Source organism: Anabrus simplex, chromosome 6 (genome assembly GCF_040414725.1).
Source record: "Anabrus simplex isolate iqAnaSimp1 chromosome 6, ASM4041472v1, whole genome shotgun sequence".
Lineage (NCBI taxonomy): Eukaryota > Metazoa > Arthropoda > Insecta > Orthoptera > Tettigoniidae > Anabrus > Anabrus simplex.
Window position 1 is genome coordinate 91,803,007 of NC_090270.1, and position 25,928 is coordinate 91,828,934.

At 39.9% G+C, this 25,928-nt stretch overlaps 1 protein-coding gene across 1 annotated transcript in view; it reads right to left on the bottom strand.

Moving 5' to 3' along the window:
* Positions 1–25,928, bottom strand: part of dare (NADPH:adrenodoxin oxidoreductase, mitochondrial) — an 80,173-nt gene that overhangs the window by 46,154 nt on the left and 8,091 nt on the right. Inside the window, exon 2 of the mRNA XM_067149802.2 lies at positions 4,229–4,379. Coding sequence (XP_067005903.2) covers positions 4,229–4,378 — 150 coding nt within the window. The 5' untranslated portion in view covers position 4,379. The remainder of the gene's footprint in view (positions 1–4,228; positions 4,380–25,928) is intronic.

Consider the following 25,928-nt stretch of genomic DNA (forward strand, 5'->3'; position numbering starts at 1 on the left):
CAAAAGATTTGCAAAAACTGCTATGAAAACAAGACAGTAATATTTACACATAATTTTAAGATAAATAATTTTTAGTTTAATATGTATGAGACATTTTGGTTTTACTGAACAACTATTTCCCTGTGGAACTGATTTTAATCAATCTATTCAATGTTTTATCTAACTTAATACTGTTAGAAGAGACTGACTGGTGTTGGCACCAGACTTTAATTGCTGTTACCGACATAGCAACTAATTACAACCAATCACTTCTGAGTGTATTATGGGACTTGTGGAGAGTTCAGTTCCCCCTCCGCAGCCTTGCTTTTAAGTGCAGGTTGCAGCCTTTTGGACTGCAGACAGAGAAGATTTCAGTCATGGAGCTGCTAGTAGCTTTGAGAATTTCCCCTGAATTTAAGTGGAACACTGGGGAAATGTATGGTTACCCGAGCAGCAAGATTTATTTAAACATGTTATTGTGTTTATTCTATTTTAAAAGTGTACATTTTCAATTTTATAGGTGAGGTGAGTAATACCTGTTTGGCATGGTAAAGTGCTAAAACGGGTATCCTTCACATTATCTACAAGACTCATCATCCATGTACTGTGAATTGAAAGAAGCACTATTCAATGGTGTTATGAGTTATTATGTTTTCTTTTGCTGAATCATAAAATTTGATTTGTAATATGTTCATACATTGTGTCGACACAAATAGGTCTTATGGTGATGATGGGATAAGAAAGGGCTACGAGTGGGAAACAGGGCTAGGAGTGGTAGACCACCCCATAAAAAGAGGCTAAAATGGCAGAAAAAGAGACAAAGTTGCCAAATGATCAATATGGTCAAATGTTTGGTGTTCACATGTTTCCGCATTGAAAATTGTGATAAATACATATATATATATAGTAATCCCCAACCAACAAAAGGCCAGTGGCGACCAGAAAAAACTAAACATTCAAGTACAAGAATACACTCATAAAGTACCAAATGACAAAGATTAGTAGCCATTTCATTTGATGTTTTAGGCCAAGTTTCATTTGTTTCTGGTCCTGGACGGGATATGGCCTGTTCATTTATTAAATAAATAAACATGAAGATTGTATTACAGTCTTTTATTAAACGAAATACCTATGTTCACAAGTATAAGACTTTTTTCAATGTTATGTCAAGAAATAAATGTTGTTACATTACTGAGAGAAGACAGTAAAACAGGGAAATACAATTATTATTCCCATGTGATAGAGACAATGCAGCCTCAAAACTGCCAATTCCTTACATCGTTTTTGGCCTGCTACATTAGTTTTCTTTAAAGTTTTATCCCAATAACTATAATTTCTTCCTTCGAAAGCTGATCCCCGTCTCCATCGGCCACACCTTCCATTCGTCAATGAGCACACCCTCTTTTATGATGACTGAAACTATATCTCAATAGCTTTGTCGGTTTTTCACAGGAAAGGGGTTTAAACATCTCAGTGCTTTAATCAGATCATAATCATTCATTGCTTTTCAATCAAATATTTGCATCCAAAAACATAATGATCTTTAGCATTGTTCATGAAAACCAAACATATTTTTCCCTGACAATGTGAAAGTTCATTTTTAATTTTCTGTGAGACAACATATTTTTTTAATCAAGTAACACATTTAGATCAAAGTTACCAACAAAAACAGACTTGCAAACATGTTGAGCCAGTTTTCCTTAACAGATCCCTGTACATGAGGGTACAGGATATGAAGTAAAGGTTCATTTCATTGGAATATTTCGACGGAAGCGTGTAAAACGTTCTGCAGAAGATACAGTGAAGTACATTCATGCTTTGATTGTTGAAAACCCTAAAAGTTTGGTCATCTTTTTATACGAAGTAGATTCCGACACAGTCTGATTCTTTACTGATGGTAAGAATTTTAGAAAAAGTGATATCCTTCCCACAGTTCAAGAAATCTCTCAGCTGTGGGACAAAGTGTAAGCTGCCTAGACGGAGACTGTTTCAAGAATTTCTTTTGAGGTAGCTTAAAATCTTCTTGAATCCTTTCATATTCCTCCAGCTTGGCTGGTCACTCATCAAAATAGTGATAAACAGCAACAACAGCTAATTCAGATGCATCTTCAGCAAAAGTCTTTTAGATAAGCATCATGAACAATGTGAATGGGACAGGTCCCGATATCAACTAATCCGCGAGAGCTCATTAATTCTTCATTGAAAAATCTAGTGAACTTTCTTATTCACATCTGGCCCATATGAGCCAGTCATAATAAGTTTGTAGCTCCCTCTGTGGATCAGTGGTAGAGCGTTGGCCTCCAGATCCCAAGATAGCAGGTTCAAACCCAGCAGAGGTAATCGGACTTTTGAAGGGCGGGAAAAAAAGTCTCTTCGACACTCCGTGCCATACGATGTTGGCATGTACGAGATCTCTGGTGACACATTTGGTGTTTATCTAACAAAATTCATTTTAAAACTCAGCCATAGATGCCACCCCAGAGAGATTAAGTTTACTGTGACATCTAGTAAGCCAGAGTAAAACGGAACGTCAAATCTGACAAGCAAGCAGCCAGGTGGCATCAAATTAAAATGCTTGCCACACAGTTGCTGAAGCCATACGATTATTATTGTCATCATCATCATCGTCGTCGTCATCATAATAAGTTTGTGAATAGGTAGGTCTGAATTACTGATCACAGAGTGAATTTTTCCATGAAGAGTTTGCGCATAATTTTTCCTGATGAAGAACGTCTGCAAACGTCTTGAAAGTACTCTCTGTCTCTGGCCAATGTCTCACCAATATCTGAAGCTCTTTTTTGTCTTCAAAATTTGTTGTTCTATCAAAACACACTGAATACAAGGAGGTTCCCACATCATATGAGATCACCTGTTGAAAATATGGTCCCAGTGCATAAGTGCATATCACATCTTCAAGTTGCAACACACAGACTTCATAAACCAAATTAATTCAGATACTGTTGCCACATTTTTCGAGCTAGGTATATAGAGTATAACATGCACAGAAGAACTACAGCTTGACCCAGTATCTTCAATTTAGACTGCATCAGAAGAATCACCGGGATTTGCAGCGACTAAAACTATTTGCTTATACCCTAGAACCTCAGAGGCTTATTTTGTACGTTAAGCATAGTGTGAGTGTTGAAGAGAAGCATGACACTCTTTGTTTTGAAAATCGTTTTTACACACACACACAAAATTTGCAAAATACTTCAATTCCACTGTACCTTGATGCCCATGTGGACATCAAATGACCATTCCTGTCATTTTTTGGCAGCCAACTGGTTCTAAAATTGCACTTTCCAATTATTAACATTTCTGCTCACAGATCAGCAGCCAACCATTCCAATATAAATCTTGAAAGAAATGGAAAAGTAATGGAAAATGACGAAAGTACATTTCAGAAAAACTCTGTTTTAAACTATTCTACTGAAAAATGTAACTCGAGGTTAGTTTTGTCAGAGTATCATGAAGAACACACAGAACAATTTCTGTGTTCAATACACAGATATTCTTATCATAAAAAGTTAGATATTGATCAGCCTTAACTATAATAAGACAAACTGAAATTAAAAAGTTGGTGGCTTTTGGGTTGTGGAGTGTCAGAAGAATTTTGTGGTTGAGTTGGACAGTTTGGGGAAAAGAAAGAAGTCTTAAATACAGTCAAGATCAGGAAGCTACAATACCTCAGCTATGAAATGTACGGAGAAAAATATCAACTATTACAGTTGGTCATTCAAGGGAAGATACAAGGTATGAGATCACATGGAAGGAGACAACACATTCTGTGGCTAGATAATTTGAGAACATGGTTCTACTGTACAATTGCAATTTTGAGCTGCAACATCTAAAATGCAGATCTCTATGACAGTTGTCAAATTTCCAAGAGGAGATGGCATTTGAAGAAGTAGAGTTCATAAAAACTGTGGGTTTAAAAATGAGGAGTTTTGTCGTGATGTTCTTGATTTTAGTGGCTCAATGAAGATGGCAGAATATTTCCAGGAAACTAAATTTAAACACAAGATTGCAGGTTTACAGGACTACTGATATCACGACCGTAGTCATAGGATGCTCAGTTTTACATGGAATCCTGAATCACACTTTTCATTTCACAAACTTCCACATGGATTGCTCAGGATTCAAACTGCTACTGCCTTGAAGAGAAGCCAGTAACAATGTAATTCAACTATCATACTCTTCAGAAACTTGCGTCTTGTTTACCATCAACATAGCTATAACATTCACTTACTTTTATAAGATGTTGAGCTGCATAGAATCCTGATGGTCCACCACCAATAAGGCACACCTTTGGTACTACATCACTCTGTCGTGAATGGCTCTTGCAAAAATGTCTAAAACTTTGGAGATGATATCCAAAATTTGTTCTCCATCCTTTCATTCTAAAGCAGATTTTAAAAAATACAAAATTTCAATTATTATAATTATTAAATTACAAGAAAAGACAAGAGTAAAAATATGAGAATGTGAGGGAATTAATGAAGGAGGAATGCCTAGAAGAGAGAAATGTCAATTAAGATAGTATGGACATATCAAGAGAATGGAGGACTTCAGGGTACCGAAAAGAAGAATGAGTTGGAAGTGTGCAGCAAGAGGCCAATGGGGAGACAAGAGACAGGTGGCTGAAGGGAAAGGATGTGTTGAGAAGAGAGGAGAAGATTGGAACACAATGTCCGTGGGGAGCTGGATGAATGTAAAGAAACAATGGAGAGGCTTACATTCCAAACACGCCAGGCCATTGGCTGGAAACTGAACCTGAATATGATGATTGTGATCATTGTTTACAAAAAGAACATGAACCTAGTATGCATACATGTCCAAGTCTAGATCTAGATTTACATGTCCAAGTCTAACAGCCACTGTACCAACAATGATGGCAAGATGGGCCACTCTGGAACTGTATACATCCATTCCTGTCTCCATTCTGCTGTTAGATCAAAGCCAGCATCCATTTTCTCAGGTGGACGGTCAGATTTCCAACTATGTCTCCAAAGACACACAACATCTCTGTGGATGGGAAGTGGTGGGTTTCGCATAATTTTACCAAACTCTCAGATAAGAACATCTGAGTAGTGCAAGCTCATAGGGACAAAGCATGGCAAAACTGGCAGCCATTAAGTTGGACTAGACCTGGTAATGCCAGAGATGACTCGCTAGTATTGTTGAGCTGGATGTAGACTTTCTTGACATGACAACTACTTAATACAGAGATAAATGTGTGATTATTGTCTCCAAAATGAAATTAGGGAATGACTGGGAAAATACTTTTTTAAATATAGCCATTGCTTGAATAGTCCTTGATTTTAAAAAATTAATTAAATGTCTCATGTTTCAATACAGTCCTTAGTTTTGCAGATGGCAATACAAAGTTTTCATCTACTTAATACAGAGATGAAGGTGTGACTACTGTCTCCAACATGAAATTAAGGAATTCCTGGCAAAATATACAGGGTGATTCAGCTAAGTTGCCCACCTCAAACATCTTCTGATCTGTTAAAGATACACTCGTTCTGTTTGCAAATACTTATATTGTATTAAGGGGCTCATAAAATACGGTCCTTTTCCTCTCGATCACGTATGTTATTACTGAAAAACCGGTAGCAACTTTGTTTTTTAAATGGGACTATACTAATTTCACCCAGTAGAACAATGAAGAATCGAGCAACAGTGATGTGCTTATTTTGCAAATCCGACAAGTACATTTGAGATATTAAAGGGTTTCGAATGTATAGGCATTAGACAGATGAGATGCGCCACTTGTCTTGATCAGATCAAAAATTAGATGGATGGCTTTTCCGGCGTTTGCTCTATTACCCAGCGTTTCGTCTTAGGTCTGACACTAGACTCTTCAGAGTGGGATGTGTCAGACCCTACCCACTGACGCTGGGGTGTATGCAGGTGAACTTATCAGAAGCTTATTTATGAAGCACAGTCTGTAACTGCATACGGGAGATAAAACTCCACAATGGAATTAATGCCCGCCTAGCAATTCCAAATGGAAATTCTAAGTTCCCATGGAGGGAATTAGATTCTTTTCCACCAATAGAGCGTATCAAAAATCAGATGGATGGCTTTTCCGGCGTTTGCTCTATTACCCAGCGTTTCGTCTTAGGTCTGACACTAGACTCTTCAGAGTGGGATGTGTCAGACCCTACCCACTGACGCTGGGGTGTATGCAGGTGAACTTATCAGAAGCTTATTTATGAAGCACAGTCTGATAACTGCATACGGGAGATAAAACTCCACAATGGAATTAATGCCCGCCTAGCAATTCCAAATGGAAATTCTAAGTTCCCATGGAGGGAATTAGATCTCCCGTATGCAGTTATCAGACTGTGCTTCATAAATAAGCTTCTGATAAGTTCACCTGCATACACCCCAGCGTCAGTGGGTAGGGTCTGACACATCCCACTCTGAAGAGTCTAGTGTCAGACCTAAGACGAAACGCTGGGTAATAGAGCAAACGCCGGAAAAGCCATCCATCTAATTTTTGATCTGATTTTTGATACGCTCTATTGGTGGAAAAGAATCTAATTCCCTCCATGGGAACTTAGAATTTCCACTTGTCTTGATGTCGGGCACATAGTTCTCATGCTTGACTCACGCCTTGTTGATAAACACACATACCTCGCCATTATCTCGAGGGGGGCCAAAAAAAACAACAATATAATGTAGGCCTACAGCATTTCGGATTTACAAAGCTTTTGTTTCATTCAATCATCAATCAATCAATCAATCAATCAATCAATCAATCAATCACTACTGATCCGCATTTAGGGCAGTCGCCCAGGTGGCAGATTCTGCTCTATCTGTCGTTTTCCTAGCCTTTTTTTAAATGATCACAAAGAAATTGGAAATTTATTGAACATCTCCCTTGGTAAGTTATTCCAATCCCAAACTCCCCTACCTATAAACGAGTATTTGCCCCAATTTGTTCTCTTGAATTCCAGCTTTATCTTCATATTGTGATCTTTCCTACTTTTAAGGACATCACTCAAACATATTTGTCTACTGATGTCATTCCACGCCATCTCTCCACTGACAGCTCGGAACATACCAATTATAATACCAATATAAATGTTCCTTTATTGGACATAATAAATTTTCCAGCTAACTCATTCCTGGTTGCCAGCGTTTCGCCCCAGTGTGCTAAGTTGGGCTCATCAGTTGGTAAATAGCACACCCACCAAGACGCAAGGCTAGTGCATACCGTGGACGCCACTGCATAGGCTATTTGGAACCACCGGCAGTGCCAATGCACCATGAGAGACTTTGTCTCATTACCAAAATTTGATGCCTGCCTGGCCATCATATGATAAATATGTTGATTCCCATAGGAAACCTGAAATATTTGTCCTGAATGAGTAAATTTACAATACCAATATAAATGGTCCGTTATTGGACATTATAAATTTTCCAGCTAACGCACTCCTGTTTGCCAGCGTTTCGCCCCAGTGTGCTAAGTTGGGCTCATCAGTTGGTTAATAGCACACCCACCAAGACGCATGGCTACTGCATGCTGTGGAGGCCACTGCATAGGCTATTTGGAGCCACCGGCAGTGCCACTGCACTATGAGACACTTTGTCTCATTACCAAAAATTGATGCCTGCCTGACCATCAGATGATATAGATGTTGATTCCCATAGGGGACCTGACATATTTGTCCCGAATGAGTAAATTTATAATACCAATATAAATGGTCCATTACTGGACCTTATAAATTTTCTAGCTAACTCATTCCTGGTTGCCAGTGTTTCGCCCCAGTGTGCTAAGTTGGGCTCATCAGTTGGTAAATAGCACAACCACCAAGACGCATGGCTAGTGCATACCGTGGAGGCCACTGCGTAGGCTATTTGGCCGTCATTGACTGTAACTCGATATATACAACTTCTTCCTGCATAAGGTGAGCAGATCAACTCAGTTTATGGATGTGTTTGCAATGACTAAACAGACCAATCTTGGCATAAAACATATGCCCACACAAATCACACTGAATGGATGCAGGAGGATGGGGTTGTAACTGACAGAGCTTTCTTGCTTGTCGCTTGGCCTCTTGATGACTGCGGCATTCTCTTTCGAACAAGTTGACAGCAGTGGATGTAGTGTTCCGCCACGGTGAACAGTCCGCAGCACATTCTTCCCATGTCTGTATATTTTACCAGTTGTCTTCATGATGTGTTACAGCTGGTCCTTAAAACGCTTAAGAGGGGCTCCAAGAGGGTCTACTGCCGGAACAAAGTTCACCATAAAGAATTTGGCAGGGAAGCCTGGTATCATTTTTATCGCATTAATGGCAAGACCAAAGCGATAACATGCAGTTTTAAAGCAGTTGACTGACTGTTGTAGTTTTGCAGGTGTTAGAGCAGGAGATGCAGTGTCATCACCATACTGCAGTTCTGTCACCCTGGTAGCCAGAGGACGTCTTTGTGAGCAAAGTCTTGACAAATTGAATAGGCCTCCATCAAAATGAAACTTAATCTCTATGCCTTAGTTGTTTGCAGATGATTCATGCAGCATGGCAGCCATGTACAGTGCAAAGAGTGTAGGAGCAAGCCAAGCACACAGCCTTGCTTCAATCTATGAGTGATTGGCAACATTTTTTTTTTTTTTGCTTTATGTCACACTGAGACAGATAGGTCTTATGGCGACAATGGGATAGGAAAGCCCTAGGAGTGGGAGGGAAACAGCCGTGGCCTTAATTAAGGTACAGCCCCAGCATTTGCCTTGTGTGAAAATGGGAAACCACGGAAAACCCTCTTCAGGGCTGCCGACAGTGGAGTTCGAACCCACTATCTCCCGGATGCAAGCTCACAGCTGCACGACCCTAACCGCACGGCCAACTCGCCCGGTGGGAACGAATCTGATACTGAGCTACCATGAAGAACCTGTCCAGACATGCCATTATGAAGAGCTTGAACCAATTCCACATAACGTTCAGGACATCCAAAATGTCTCAATACTTTCCACATAGCATCTTGGTACTGAATCAAAGGCTTTTTCCAGACCATAGGAAACTAAATACAGACGTTGCTGTTGCTCTCTGCAGTTTTCCTGGAGCTGTATAGCACAGATCATATCTGTTGTGCCTCGGGCAAAATCCTCTCTGTGATAACTTGGAGCTGGTTTAACAGAATTCTTGCGAGAATTTTACATGCAGTTGACAAAAGCGATATACCACTGAAGTTCCCACATATGCTACAATTGCCTTTCTTGAAGATAGTGATGATGGTAGCATTCTTCAATTTATCAGGTACTTCTACAGTTTCTCTGCACTTCTAAATCGTGCCTCCAATGTCGGTGAGGACTTTCTTCGTAATGTCCTTCAGCAGGCCCAACAACCATGGATGGCAGCTCCACCCACATAGAGATTTCCCAAAAGCACTCAATCAACTAAAACAAAGAAAGGCTCCTGGTCCTGATAACATCCCTCTGGAACTGATACAACATGGAGGCATACCCTTGAAGACTAGACTTTTCACACTTATCCTCTTGATTTGGGAAGCCCTAAATGCAGATCAGTGGTAAATGTAAAACCAAGAATTGACTCCGGGTTAGTACGGATGAATTAAAGGATCGAGTAAAAATAGAGCCATGTGATATTAGTTTCATTTCCCGTATTGATGGTTTACAGTTTACAAATATAAAATTGGACGTTCCCACCTAATCAATACTGTGTATAGTGTTGAATATATTTATTTATATTTAAAATGTATATATATGCAAGACTAGTTTTGATCCAGGGATCATCCTCAGCTGCTGTGTGCTATAGCACATACACTGTAGTTCAAAAGTCATTCTTCTCAAAGTTCTATCATAAATTCACAGTCTTAAAATCTAATGACAAATGTAGCACATCAATAAAAATGAATTATGAATTTATCATTGGATTTTAAGACTAAGATTCATGTCACTTCATACCTGACTCCGTAGAGAAACAGGACAAGGTTTGGACAGCAAACAATTTGTCCAGTAGAATTCCATTTTCAATACAAGACAGCAGTACATGTGGAATGTCACAATTGGTAGGCAGGCTGCCAAGAAAGGACCACTTAGGTAAGCCAACTCGGTACTGAAGCTATACAATTCTTCTTCAAATCTTTCCCCCTGTGGGTAGGGATAGTAGAATAACACACACACACAGTATCTCCTGTCCCTTGCAAGAGGCAACAAAAAGGGGCCCCAGGTTCTCTTAACTTAGAAGTGTGGGTTGGCGGCCATGGGGCACGTAGTTGAGTCCTGGCATTGCTTCCACTTACTGGTGCCTCTCCTAACTTCCATCTACCCCATCCGACCGCCCTTGGTCAACTCTTATTCTTTTCCGACCCCGATAACATTAGGTTTGTGAATCCTAGAGAGACTTTCACTTTCATCCCTTCATGGCCCTTGCCTTTCTTTAACTGATACCTTCATTTTTTTAAATGTCGGACCCCTTCCATTTTTTTTTCCTTCTGATTAATGTTAATAGAGGATGGTTGCTCAGTTGCACTTACTCTTAAAACACCACCACTACCTATCTCTTCTGCCTCTCTGTGTCAGGTCTACCAGTCACTTTCTGTACACATTCCTATCCCTAGAGAGCTGCCCTGACTTGTTACAGAATAATTTCCTTCCTCTCTGTCACCTCTCCAAAATACTGGATGCATTCCTTCCTTGAACAAACTCTTCCTCAACGACCTTTGAGCCTGGCCTCAAAAATGTGCTTTAGCTTCTGTTCTTAATTCATCGTTGTTGTTTGGGTCATCAGTCCATAGAGTAGTGAAGCAGCCTCCATGCCCCCTGCCTATCCTGTGCTATTTTTGTCATGTCTATGTAACTACGTCATCCTATATCTACTCTAATCTGTTTGTCATATGCATTCCTTGGTGTACTCCTAACGTTCTTACTGCCTACACTTCCCTCAAAAACGAACTGAACAAGGCCTGGGTGTCTTAAGATGAGTCCTACCATTCTTTCTCTTCTGCACACAGTAGCTGAGGCCATACAATTATTATTATTATTATTATTATTATTATTATTATTATCTCTTCTTCTGGTCAATTTTTGCCAAATTGTTCTACTGTACTCTCACCAATTTGATTCAGTATCTCTTCATTTTTTTTTTCCTAGTGGCTTTACGTCGCACCGACACAGATAGCTCTTATGGCGACGATGGGATAGGAAAGGCCTAGGAATTGGAAGGAAGCGGCCGTGGCCTTAATTAAGGTACAGCCCCAGCATTTGCCTGGTGTGAAAATGGAAAACCATGGAAAACCATCTTCAGGGCTGCCGACAGTGGGATTCGAAGCCACTGTCTCCCAGATGCAAGCTCAGAGCCGCGCGCCTCTAACCACACAGCCAACTCGCTCGGTCAGTATCACTTCATTTGGGATTCAATCTAATCTCACCTTCAGCATTCTTCAGTAACACCACATTTCAAAAGCTTCTATTCTATTTCTTTCTGACATAGTCATTGTCCATGTTTCAGTTTTATACAATGCCAAACTCCAGACTAAAGTCTTCAAAAACATCTTTCAAATTCCTATATCAATGTTTGAAATGACAAATTTATTTCCTGAAGAATACACTACATAAAATTCTAAATACCAAAATCTCTTTGAACATAATTCTTGCAATGTTCATTTACAGTTCCAAATAATAATTTTCTTGACCAGTCCAGAGAGATAATGGTAAAAATAACATATTAAGATATTCCTATATTGATAATTTTAAATCTTGGCTGTCCCACCACAGGTGACATCCTCCACCTCCCAACTTCAAGCTACGCTCGACACTTAAAAAAAGATGTCACCTATGGTGGGACAGCCAAGATTCAAAATTAGGAATATCTTAATATGTTGTTTTTACCATTTTATCTTTCTGGACTGGTCAAGAAAATTATTTATCATTTGGAACTGTAAATGAACATTGCAAGAATTATGTTCAAAAAGATCTTGGTATTTAAAATTTTATGTAATTGTGGTTGTACCAATGGCTTGTAACTTGTATTGGTAAACTTTAAGGTATAAACTTTTGAGGCAGCTTGTACTGACACTTGTAGTTTTCTAATTATGAAATTTCTATATATTGCAAAGGAACTCTCTAGAACTTGCCCATGTGAGGAAGTATATTTTCATTGGTCGGAATAATGACCTTTTCCATTGGTGAATACGGAGATCTAGGGAAATTGTGTGTTTTCATTGGTTTACTTGTGTTCACATGATTTCCGGTTTGGGGCTCCTCATGAGACCGAGCCAACTGTCTGCGTTTTTGAATACTGATCAGCTTAGCGGCCAGACGCACTCTGCGTCCGTCCCGTCTCGGGCCTCCAGCCTTCTGGGGTTGCCGGCCTCTCATGGTAAGAACAATTTTCTGATGATTGATTTGATTTAATTTAAATTCTTTCTTCTGTTTCGGCCCTTGTTTGATTTAAGTAACTTCCGTGATAATGTCACTTTTAATTCTGCGCATCTGAGTTTCCCCCTAGACTTCCACATTCATCAATTTTGGGTTTTGGTAAGACTGTGCCTTGATAGACAGTCATAGCATCTTTGTTTTTGAAGGCAATTCTTTTTACTTGTTCAGTATTTTGTAATTTAAAGTAAACGTAACTTTCTTTCTTGAATAGCGATATTGTACGCTACATTAAAATTTTGATTTCTTTTGAGGTTGCCTCCAGTCATTCCATGTCAATTTATGTCAAAGTTTAATCTCCTACCATCTGAAGAACTTGATTAGTTTACTGTTTGGTTTACAAGTTTATTTTAATATCCTGTATTTAAGTGTTCTTAATTGCCATCTACGATGCCATTTGTTGTTTTGTTTTATTTGATTTTGTATCTTTTCATTTTGTAAATAATTAATAGATTAGTCGAGGGTGATTATCGAGAACCTTTTCTTCGCCATAACGCCACACTTTCTCACAGACCTCAATAGAGCTCCCGCCACTTCCACATCCATTCCATAGTTGTTGTTTTGAACATCCTGTAAGTTAAGTTTTACCTCGTGTATGGTTTCGAATTTTGCATATTTATAAGTTAACCTTTTTATTCCCATTATTTTATGTCTACTCCTATCCTCCGCTGCCACAGTTTTTCTTACAACTGAAAGAAGTATTGAACCCTAATTCACCATATCAATGAATAAACAAACTAGTGAAATATTATGAAAATTATCATTAGATAAAATTTAATATTTTGATGAATGAGAATACCTAAAAAAATTTAAGATCTTCAAGTTTTCCTTCTTTTTTTTTTTTTTTTCTTCAAATGCTAGTTTATACAATGGGTTCTCTTCTGTACAGATATCTTAGATTCAGGAGTTCAAATAGAGTATATGTTGATAAACTTAACCATAAAGGTATTTTATTTGATCCTGTATTGACTTGTCTAGATCTACTAAAGAAACTATTTAAAATAGTTTATGTTGGGTCCACCTTATCAATACACTTTTAATGATTGAAAATTATTTATCAGGAATCAGTAAGTAAGTTATAAGCTTGTGACCAACTGCAAAACAATATCTCAACAATGTCGTGAGATAGACAGCAGGAAATGGTATGATGATGAATAGGCTTAAAAGTCCAGTTGAGAGTTTCACTAATAAGAAAAATCAGTTTTAATTACTGTGTTGATGGGATGAAAGTACCTTATAGAGATCACTGTCAGTATCTAGGTGTCAATATAAGGGAAGATCTTCTGTACAGAAGAGAACCCATTGTATAAATAAGCGTTTGATTATCTAAGGAAGAAAAAGAAGAAAAACTTGAAGATCTTAAATTTATTTAGGTATTCTCATTCAATTCATCAAAATATTAAATTTTATGTAATGATAATTTTCATAATATTTGACTAATTTGTTTATTCATTTATATGTTAAATTAGGATACAATATGGCCGTGCGCGTAGAGTCGCGCGGCTGTGAGCTTGCATCCGGAAGATAGTAGGTTCGAATCCCACTATCGGCAGCCTTGAAGATGGTTTTCCGTGGTTTCCCATTTTCACACCAGGCAAATGCTGTGGCTGTACCTTAATTAAGGCCACGGCCGCTTCCTTCCAACTCCTAGGCCTTAACTATCCCATCGTCGCCATAAGACCTATCTGTGTTGGTGCGACGTAAAACCCCTAGCAAAAAAAAAAAAAGGATACAATACTTCTTTAAATTGTAGGAAAAACAAAAGATAGTGTTATATTGTTTTTTATTCCTTAATTTGACTTCACTCATGAAGGGAATGGATATTGTTCCTGAAACATGTATGATAAGATAAATAATTTTCAATCATTAAAAGTGTATTGACAAGGTGGACCCAACATAAACTACTGTCTTTTTAAATAGTTTCCTTAATAGAAAGAGACTGTATTGCGATTGACCTATCTAAGCATTCAATAGGGTAGATCAATGGACACTAATAGCAAAATCAAGTGCAATAAGACTGGACAAAAGCATGGCTGAATGGGTGGCTATATTTCTAGAAAACAGAACTCAGAGAATTTGAGTAGGTAAAGCATTGGAAAAGCGAGAAGTGTTTTCAATTCAGTGAGCTCAACCTTCAAGAATCACGACCTTACCATGGATACCAAAATGCGGCTCCTTAGGTGTTGTGTGTTTTCAGTTCTCTTTTACGGTGTGGAAACATGGACGCTTACAAAAGCCACCACTGCTAGACTGGAAGCATTTGAACTCTGGCTATACAGAAGAATTTTGAGAATATCATGGACTCAGAAAGTTACAAATGTTGAGGTTCTACGCCGAGCTAACAAGAGACCAGAGCTGATCAACACCATCAAGTGTCGTAAACTACAATATTTTGGACACATCATGAGGAATCAGAAAAGATATGAGCTGCTTCAACTTATCCTGCAAGGGAAAATAGAAGGGAAAAGATCTCCTGGGCGAAGAAGAATTTCCTGGCTCAACAACCTTAAAACCTGGTTCAACAAAACATCTGCAGAACTGTTCCGAATTTCAGTGGATAAAACCAGAATAGCCATGTTGATCGTCAACGTCCGAGGCGGACAGGCACGCTAAGAAGAAGAAAGCATTACCTCATCCTGTAAACATTAAGAGGAGAATTCTTCAAGGCAGTATTATTGAACCTTTATTTTTTCTCATACAGTAGAGTCTTGCTCAACCGACCTTCGCTTATCCGACATTCCGTGTTATCCGACACTGGTAGGCTTAATTTGAACTTTAGGTGGAGGCAATTTTGGGACACCCGGTGTGGAGGGTGCGACCGTGGGACAAGCACTGGCAGTCATGCGGTAGGATTGTTCAGTGTAGTATTGGTTGAGCGCGGATGTTATAGTTTTCATATCCTAAGTGAGAATAGCAAGCAAACAGAAGAGTGATTGTTTCTGTGGAAGACAAGTTGAGTAGGTTAAAGAGACTGGACAAAAGGGAAACTCTTCAAAAAGTGGCTTCAGATTATGGTGTTGGACGTGTTACAGAGGGAGAGTGGAAACATAAGAGGGAAGAAATTAAAAAGTGGTGCTCTACCAGAGCAACAAGTGATGCACTGAAAATTTTAAAAATGATGAAAAATGTGAGTACGAAAAAGTAAGTGAAGCACTATTTCTTTGGTTCGCGCAAAACCTGGAAAAGGGCTTGTCAATCTGGCCCCATTCTGCAAGAAATGGCAATGTATTTCCAGAAGGAGTTTAATAAAGGGGACCCTAATTTTACCGCCAGTACTGGGTGGCTTGATTGCTGGAAAAGCGGTACGGCATTGGGCAGCTTAATATCTGTGGAGAAAAACTGTCAGCTAAATCCGATGAGGTTGTGAAATTTAAAAAGGAATTTCAAGAAATAATTCTTGCTGAAAGATTTACCGGTGATCAGATTTTTAATTGTGATGAGACTGGGCTGATTTTCAAGATGCTGCCATCAAAACTCTCGCAGCCCAAGCCAATACGTCTGCACCTGGCTACAACGTAGTAAGGGAAGAGTTACTGTTCTTGCCTGTAGTAATATTACTGGGAACTTAAAAGCAAAATTGCTTATGATCAGTAAAGCAAAGAAGCCTAGGGCATTTAAAAATACTTCCATTAATGCTCTTCCAGTCCATTACATGAATCAGAAGGCTGCCTGGATGTCTGCTGACTTCTTAAAAGACTGTTCTTGACACAGTTTGTTCCAGATGTAGAAACATTTCTAGCTTCAAACAATCTCCCTAGAAAAGCTCTTCTTCTACTAGACAACGCTCCATCACACCCAAATGAAGAGCAACTTAGAAATGGTGACATCGAAGTCATGTTCCTCCCTCCTAACGTGACATCATTATGCTGCCAATGGACCAAGGTGTACTGGAAACATTGAAGAGGAAATATCGGCGGAAACTCCTTTCATCTCTGATAGAGAAAATGGTCAATGGCAAGGACATGATAGAAAAATTAAAGGGAAACAACATGAAAGACATGGCATACTGGATAGCGAAGTCTTGGGAAAAAGTTGAAACGACAACGTTAGAAAGTCTTGGAACATATTGTTGAGTGAGTTTGAACATCAAGAGGAGGTGGTTCAAGAAGACATGGAAAACATTGTTCCCTTACTGAATTGCATTCCTGGCTGTGAGGATGCTACGACTCAAGATGTGAGTAAGTTGTGTGCACAAGATCAGCTGTTTGAACTAACTGACCCTGATATTATTGGTTTTGTGAATGCTAACGAAAATGAGGATGGAGAAGAAGAAGAAGAACTAGGCATTGCGGAACAAAAGGAGAAAACGATGACTCACAGTGAAGGATTATCGTCCATGGCGGGATCTCGCAGCAAGAAAACGTGAATTAGCAGCCAAGCAGACATTATTGACAGATTTCTTTTCGTAAGACATTTGGAATGTTTTCGTTCAGTACTGCATCTACTGTGCAATTGAATTTAAAGGTCAATAAGTAGAGTACCGTAAAACATAATAATATAGTATAGCCTTCCTGTCTGTTTCAGTTCATTTTCAATGTTATTCTGTATTATCTGACATTTCTTGTAAAGAAAAACAATGAGTAAAGTAAGTTATTTGACGCCTTGAAAGATTGTGGAGGTAAAAGCACTGACTGGCATCAATATGTAATCAAATTGGGAGATTTCTTAAAAACTGGGTATTATCTGAATCATCCACGAGGTATGTAAAGAAGAAAATTGATTTTGGTGAGGAATTAGTCCCTCAAAGGAAGAACTGGTGTGGCAGAAAACAATATTTTCTTCAAGGTCCAAGCACTCCTTAAAGAAGAAATGCCATGAGAACCAGTTTTTTCTACAAAAGAAATTAAAATTAAACTGGAACACACTGGCTTCATTGCATCTGAAAGAACTGTAAGGCTCAAACTTTCACGGATGAACTTCATGGCTTGCAGGCCTGCACGAAAGTCAAAATTAACTGCTGCTATGATACTATAATCTACTTGCATTCTTCATACTTGCTGCTATGATGTCAAAATGTCTTGCATGGGCAAAGGAGCACAAGCATTGAGATTTAGACTTATGAAAATTGGTATCATTGAAGTGTACAGTATTTGCTTGCACACAGTAGTAATAAATGTATTTTCTGAGTTTAAGGCCATTTTCCTAAATCAAATCTTAATGGCTTTTTCATTTTGTTTCAGGTTTCCTTTACTGATAAGTCCACATTTAAAATTTTGGCAAATAAATCTTAGTTTGTGCGAAGGTGCCCTGGTGAAAAGTACCATCCTGATTGTGTTGTACAGACTGTGAAACACCCCACCAAAGTCATGGTTCCGTCTGTCATCAGTGGGAAAGGCACTGGACGTCTGTATGCGGTTGAGGGAACAATGCGGCAAGACCAGTACAAGGAGATGTTAAGGAGAACCATTTTTGTTTATGCAAGACAGAGCTCCATGCCACACAGCGTGATTAGTAAAAATGTTTTTGCAGCAAGAATACGTCCCTTTGTTGCCCTGGCCAGGAAATTCGCCGGACTTGAACCCGATAGAAAATGTTTGGGAGCTGGTGAAAGGGAAGTGGCAAAGGAAACAATCGCCACAAAAAATTTGTCTCATTGAAAAGATTATTCAAATCCGTTATCATCACCCACAGATGCTGGACACTGTACAAGTTTGTATTAACAATATGCCAAGCGAAATTGCAGCAATGATAACAGCTAAAGGCGACTTGAGAACGTATTGAGATGTTTGGCTTAGTTCTGCTTATTGAACATTTAAAAAAAAGAATAGTTATTAATATAATTAAAGATTTCTGGGCTATTCTGCAGTGGTCTACTCCTCTAATTCCTGCCAGACGTTTAGACTAATACTGCGGATGTAAAAATGTATGGCATGCATTCCTGCCAGATGTTTCGACTACTACTGTAGATGTTATCTTCTTCTTCTTCTTTTATGACCACATAGGATCACTTTAGTCAGTCCGTCGTTCAGGTCTCTTTGAAGGGATTGTTCGGGCTTTGCGGTCCTCCCAGTACTTCTTCAGACGCTCCGATCTTCGTGCCCTTTCCTCAGTTGAAAATGTGCGTGTTGTTGGTTTGTTTTGTGTAAGGGTAAAGCGGAGGTTTGTATTCTTGAGTTTTGTATTCAATTTTATCTTATTTTTGGTGTCTTCTGTTGTAAGGCCTATTTCCTTCAGATCCTCTCTTACTTCTCTGATCCATTTACATCCTGTTGTGGTATTTTTTGAGACGAGATTGTGTTGTACTAGTTGTTTCAGAAGTCTCGAGTCCTGCATCCTCATGATATGTCCAAAGAATCCCAGTCTCCTCTTACGCATAGTATCTGTAATGGGTTCTAGCTCTTTGTACACGACTTTGTTAGGTATTAACCGCCACTGTCCATCTTTCTGATATTTTTTGTTGATACAGGTTCTTCCAATCCTCCTTTCAATTTTCTGAAGTCTGTCAGTCTTTGATTGTTTATTCAGGTAAAAGAGTGTTTCTGCTGCATATGTAGCTTCCGGTTTTATAACTGTGTTGTAGTGTTTTATTTTTGTATTTATTGATAGACATTTCTTTTTGTAGATATCCCATGTTAATTTTTGTGCTTTAGCTAATCTATTTGTTCTTACTTGGATTGAGATTTTTTCATTTAAGTTATGTGTTATTACTTCTCCAAGATATTTAAACTGAGTTACTATTTTGATTTTATTACCATTTATGGTGACTTCTTTTAGCTGTTGCTTCCTTGTTCATAAATGCTGGCTTTAAATTAACGCACATATTGTAAATTATGTAAATATCAACTTTTGTAAAAAAAAAAAAAAATTTAGCATAAGACCATTGTATTTAGTATTAAGTTCCAATGTTTAATAGATTTAAGACTTGACCTTAAGATTAGTATTAGGCTGAAGATGCCAAAATTAGGGCAAAACATGTTCCTAACTAGTATTTATAATTCATGTAGGATTTAATCACTACAAAATACAATTGTATTGAATAGGTGGACACAGTAATTTTTTTTTGCTAGGGGCTTTACGTTGCATCGACACAGATAGGTCTTATGGCGATGATGGGATAGGAAAGGCTTAGGAGTTGGAAGGAAGCGGCCATGGCCTTAATTAATGTACAGCCCCAGCATTTGCCTGGTGTGAAAATGGGAAACCACGGAAAACCATTTTCAGGGCTGCCGATAGTGGGATCGAACCTACTATCTCCCGGATGCAAGCTCACAGCCGTGCGCCTCTACGCGCACGGCCAACTCGCCCGGTCACAGTAATTTTATTCTTGAAAGAATTTTACTTAAGTGGTATGTTCCGAGCTGTCAGTGGAGAGATGGCGTAGGAGGACATCAGTAGATGAATAAGTTTGAGTGGTGTCTTTAAAAGTAGGCAAGATCACAATATGTAGATAAAGTTGGAATTCAAGAGTTGGGGCAAATATTTGTTTATAAGAAGGGGAGTTAGGGAATGGAATAACTTACCAAGAGAGATGTTCTATAATTTTCCAATTTCTTTGCGATAATTTAAGAAAAGGCTAGGAAAACAACAGATAGAGAATCTGCCACCTGGGCGACTGCCCTAAATGCAGATCAGTAGTGACTGATTGATTATGTACATTTAGTACGTGTTGAAGAGATGTTGAGTACAGAACAAAAATGACCAACCAGACACCAGTGGGATCCGAACCCACAACCTCCCAATTTCGCGTCGGTTGCTCTACCAATTGAGCTATGGTGGCCTAGGCCATCCTTGTTCTGTTGGAAAGGATTTAAGCTACAGGTCTGGCAGTACTGCCATCACACTGTAGAGTGTGTTTAAGTCGCCTGCTGAGGGCCAGGTCAATGAATGTTGAATTTTCACGACCGCACTGTAATCGAAACCGACTTACAATTGCCTTAATTTTCTATTCATCATTAAACCTCTCTCAGCCCACATCACTTTGAGTTAATAATTCTGACCATAAATCCTGCTTTTCCTGCTGATACACCTCTCTTTTAACAACTACATTACCAACTACAGCCTATACACTGTAGCTTCCATAATCTTACATTCCATGCTTTGACTCAGAATTTCAAGCCATCTTCCTGATGATTGCGTCTTGTCATATAGTCCTCATCTCTGAATGTGGATAGGGGGCTATTTTATATCTATGAAGGGAGTTCAATATATATAATGCAACCTTTTTTTTCCTAAAAGCAGGTTAGTTTTATTGAGGATTCACAAACACCATGTTATTCCCCAATCCTTTTGCTACAATGCCCTATTTTTCAACATATTGTTCAATGCTACGGCCTTACGCCACCGTAATGCGAGGGTCTGTATGCCTGCATGGTACCACTTGACTGGTCGATGTCGGAGCCAACGTCGTGCTGCATCGATAACTTCCCCATCTCCACATAGTGCTTCCCGCGGAGTGCATCCTTCATTGGGCCAAACAGATGGAAGTTAGAAGGCATGAGATCCGCGCTGTACGGTGGATGAGGAAGAGCAGTCCACTGAAGTTTTGTGAGCACCTGTCAGGTGCGCAGACTTGTGTTGTCGTGGAGAAGGATAAGTTTGTTTGCATTTTTGTGGCTATGAACACGCTGAAGTTGTTTCTTCAATTTGCTTAGAGTAGCACAATACACTTTAGAGTTGATAGTTTCACCACAAGGGAGGACATCGAACAGAATAACCCCTTCAGAGTCCCAGAACACCATAGCCATGACTTTACCAGCTGAGGGTACGGTTTTGAACTTTTTATTTGTGGGAGTGTTGAGGTGGTGCCACTCCATAGATTGTTTTGTTTCCAATTTGAAATTATGAATCCATGTTTCATCACCTGTGACAATGTTTGACATGGAATTGTCACCTTCAGTCTCATAATGAGCGAGCAATTCCGGACAGATGTTTCTTCTTTGCTCTTTATGGTCTTCCATTTGGTGTTGAGGAACTCAGCAGGAATAAAGCTTTGAATACCCCAACTGGTGGATAAGTGTATCAGCACTACCAACAGAAACGTCAAGTTCAGCAGCGAGGTGTTTGACTGTGATCCATCGATCACCTCGAATAAGGTGTCCGCACGTTCCAACTTTGCAGGCGTCACAGCTCTGCGGGGCCAACCGGCACATGGGAGATCAGACAGATTTGTTCAACCTTGTTGTGATGATGAAACACGCCTCGCCCAACGACTTTCCGTGCTTTTGTCCACTGCCAGGTCTCCGTAGACATTCTGCAACCGCCTATGAATATCTGCGACGCCCTGGTTTTCCGCCAAAAGAAACTCAATAACTGCTCTCTGTTTGGTACGCACCTCCGTTACAGACGCCATTTTGAAGACTAGTTATAGCGCTGCCACCTATGGGAAATTGATGAAACTCGGCTCGATGAAGCGGGAATATTCAAAGATATCTCAAACAAAATTCCATCTTTTTTGAACCGAAATTGGCTGAGAAATAAAATGTGTTGTATTATATATTGAATGCCCCTCGTAGAATAACTTACCAACAAGGAAGAAGTCTTCAGTACAGAGTACAATCATACAGAAAGAGCTGCATGTCATCAGGAGATACCTATGGGAATAGGCCTTCTCCATGACTGTGAATTAATTTGTAATTAAATAATTAATATTGTTACCAATCATTACAAACTATTTAGCATTAGTAAAATTTTATTTATCACAATTCTGTACAAATATATGGAAGGTCTAATGAAAACGGCGAGTCCGGTTCTCGTAACATTTTCTCTCAAACATCTCAAAACATTGAGATATTATCAGTGGTTCACCATTTGACCCTCAGATAGGAATTCATGGTGCACAACACAGTTAATGTAAATTTTTAAAAAAAGACCGTCTACAACACTTTCACATTCAACCTGATCTGCAATGCTTTCTTCGGTCTTGGCGAATCTCCATAACTGTCTCCAGTTTAAAATAGAAACAAATGTTTGTTACGCTATGCATAATATTTAGACATCTTGACAATCATAACACATACTGGTACCTATACACTCACAAACTAACAGCTCCTGAGTGATTACTAATTGTTTCAGAAAAGTGCAGCAAATGGCTAATTACTTAGGAAGAATACCACTATACAGTGCCACTTTCCAAAAACCACTAAGACTTAGCATTTGCATGGTATTTTCAAAGTCTGGTTGTTATGAACAATGTCTCATACATATTCTTGGGACTAAATGTGAAGGCATCACTTCAAATATATTTTTCTAGGATTCCCTAAATGAATTTATATCTAATTTCCAAAACTGATCCTAGTTGAGGAAAAGCTTTGTACAAGTTAAGAGAAAAGTGCAATTGCCGAGTAGATGTAGTCAACACATCTGAAATCGAGATATTCTGTTTGATAATTTTAACAATAGTAGGTTTAAGTTTTCCTGCTGCCTATGTTGATATATAAATATTTCTTAGTGATTGATGCGATTGATATTTTGCAGAGAAGAACAGCACTAACCACAAAATTCATACATGTAATAAAGTAACATTCTACTTATTTTAAATTTGGCATTCAGTGAATCAATATACTGTAGAGTCTCAATTATCCGACCTAAGTGGGACGTGGAGTATGTCGGATCACCGAAAATGTCGGATAATACAGAACACCTTTGAAAATGAACCAAAACAAACGGAAGGCTGTACTCTAGTACTAAAACAATTACATGTTTTACGGTACTCTATTTATTGAATTATCAATTCAATTGTACAGTACATGCAGTATTGAACGAAAGCATTCCAAATGTCTTACGAAAAGAAACTTGCCAACAATGTGTGCTTGCCTGCTGATCCACGTTTTCTTGCTGCGAGATCCCGCCATCGACGAAAAATCAGCACCTCCGTTGCGCTTGCTTCCGGCTGTTGCTCAACGTAGGTTAATGCCATTTCCAATGCACTTAATCCTTCACTGTGAGTCATCGTTTTCTCCTCTTGTTCTGCAATGCCTCGTTCTTCTTCATCCTCATTTCCATTAGCATTCACAAAATCAATAATATCAGGGTCAGTTAGTTCAAACAGCTGATCTTGTGCACACCACTTACATCTTCAGTCGTAGCATCCTCACAGCCAGGAATGCAATTCAGTAGGGGCATAATATTTTCCATGTCTTCTTGTACCACCTCCTCTCGATGTTCAACCTCACTCAACAATATGTTCCAAGACTTTCTAACATTGTTGTTTCAACTTTTTCCCAAGACTTCGCTATCCAGTATGCCACGTCTTTCATGTTGTTTCCCTTTAATTTTTCTATCATGTCCTTGCCATTGACCATTTTCTCTATCAGAGATGAAAGGAGTTCCCGCCGATATTTCCTCTTCAATGTTTCCAGTACACCTTGGTCCATTGGCAGCATAATGATGTCACGTTAGGAGGGAGGAACATGACTTTGATGTCACCATTTCTAAGTTGCTCTTCATTGGGGTGTGATGGAGCGTTGTCTAGTAGAAGAAGCGCTTTTCTAGGGAGATTGTTTGAAGCTAGAAATTTTTCTACGTCTGGAATAAACTGTGTAAAAAACCAGTCTTTAAAGATGTCAGCAGACATCCAGGCAGCCTTCTGATTCGTGTAATGGACTGGAAGAGCATTAACAGAAATGTTTTTAAAAGCCTTAGGCTTCTTTGCTTTACCGATCATAAGCAATTTTGCTTTTAAGTTCCCAGTAACATTACTACAGGCAAGAACAGTAAGTCTATCCTTACTATGCTTGTAGCCAGGTGAAGACATCTCGGCTTGGGCTGTGAGAGTTTTTGATGGCAGCATCTTGAAATTTAGCCCAATCTCATCACAATTAAAAATCTGATCACCGGTTAATCCTTCAGCAAGAATTATTTCTTGAAATTCCTTTTTAAATTTCAGAACCTCATCAGATTTAGCTGACAGTTTTTCTCCACAGGTTTTTTTTTGTTAGTTGCTTTACTTAAAGATATGAACTTCATTAATGTTTCCATATTGAACTGAGATCAACGATAAGATATCTATTAGGTTCAACCTTTTCAACACTAATTAGGTACGTGTTTATGTTACAAATACCTTTTATTCGACTTTGGGACCGGTTTCGACATGCCTTAAGAGTGCACACTGCTCATTCAAAAAAGCGCGTCAGAGTAGGGATCAAATAGCTGGAATAGGCCTGTTATGATAAACCAGTGAGTTACGAACCAGCAGTACGGTATCAGAAAATACACTGACTGACAGAGCAAATGCAACACCAAGAAGGAGTGGTCAGAACTTTATGCCAATTGCAGGGTAGACTGACGTCACTGAGGTATGCTCATGATGTGAAATGCGCCGCTGTGCTGCGCACGTAGCGAACGATAAATGGGACACGGCGTTGGCGAATGGCCCACTTCGTACCGTGATTTCTCAGCCGACAGTCATTGTAGAACGTGTTGTCGTGTGCCACAGGACACGTGTACAGCTAAGAATGCCAGGCCGCCGTCAACGGAGGCATTTCCAGCAGACAGACGACTTTACGAGGGGTATGATGATCGGGCTGAGAAGGGCAGGTTGGTCGCTTCGTCAAATCGCAGCCGATACCCATAGGGATGTGTCCACGGTGCAGCGCCTATGGCGAAGATGGTTGGCGCAGGGACATGTGGCACGTGCGAGGGGTCCAGGCGCAGCCCGAGTGACGTCAGCACGCGAGGATCGGCGCATCCGCCGCCAAGCGGTGGCAGCCCCGCACGCCACGTCAACCGCCATTCTTCAGCATGTGCAAGACACCCTGACTGTTCCAATATCGACCAGAACAATTTCCCGTCGATTGGTTGAAGGGGGCCTGCACTCCCGGCGTCCGTTCAGAAGACTACCATTGACTCCACAGCATAGACGTGCACGCCTGGCATGGTGCCGGGCTAGAGCGACTTGGATGAGGGAATGGCGGAACGTCGTGTTCTCCGATGAGTCACGCTTCTGTTCTGTCAGTGATAGTCACCGCAGACGAGTGTGGCGTCGGCGTGGAGAAAGGTCAAATCCGGCAGTAACTGTGGAGCGCCCTACCGCTAGACAACGCGGCATCATGGTTTGGGGCGCTATTGCGTATGATTCCACGTCACCTCTAGTGCGTATTCAAGGCACGTTAAATGCCCACTGCTACGTGCAGCATGTGCTGCGGCCGGTGGCACTCCCGTACCTTCAGGGGCTGCCCAATGCTCTGTTTCAGCAGGATAATGCCCGCCCACACACTGCTCGCATCTCCCAACAGGCTCTACGAGGTGTACAGATGCTTCCGTGGCCAGCGTACTCTCCGGATCTCTCACCAATCGAACACGTGTGGGATCTCATTGGACGCCGTTTGCAAACTCTGCCCCAGCCTCGTACGGACGACCAACTGTGGCAAATGGTTGACAGAGAATGGAGAACCATCCCTCAGGACACCATCCGCACTCTTATTGACTCTGTACCTCGACGTGTTTCTGCGTGCATCGCCGCTCGCGGTGGTCCTACATCCTACTGAGTCGATGCCGTGCGCATTGTGTTACCTGCATATCGGTTTGAAATAAACATCAATTATTCATCCGTGCCGTCTCTGTTTTTTGCCCAACTTTCATCCCTTTCGAACCACTCCTTCTT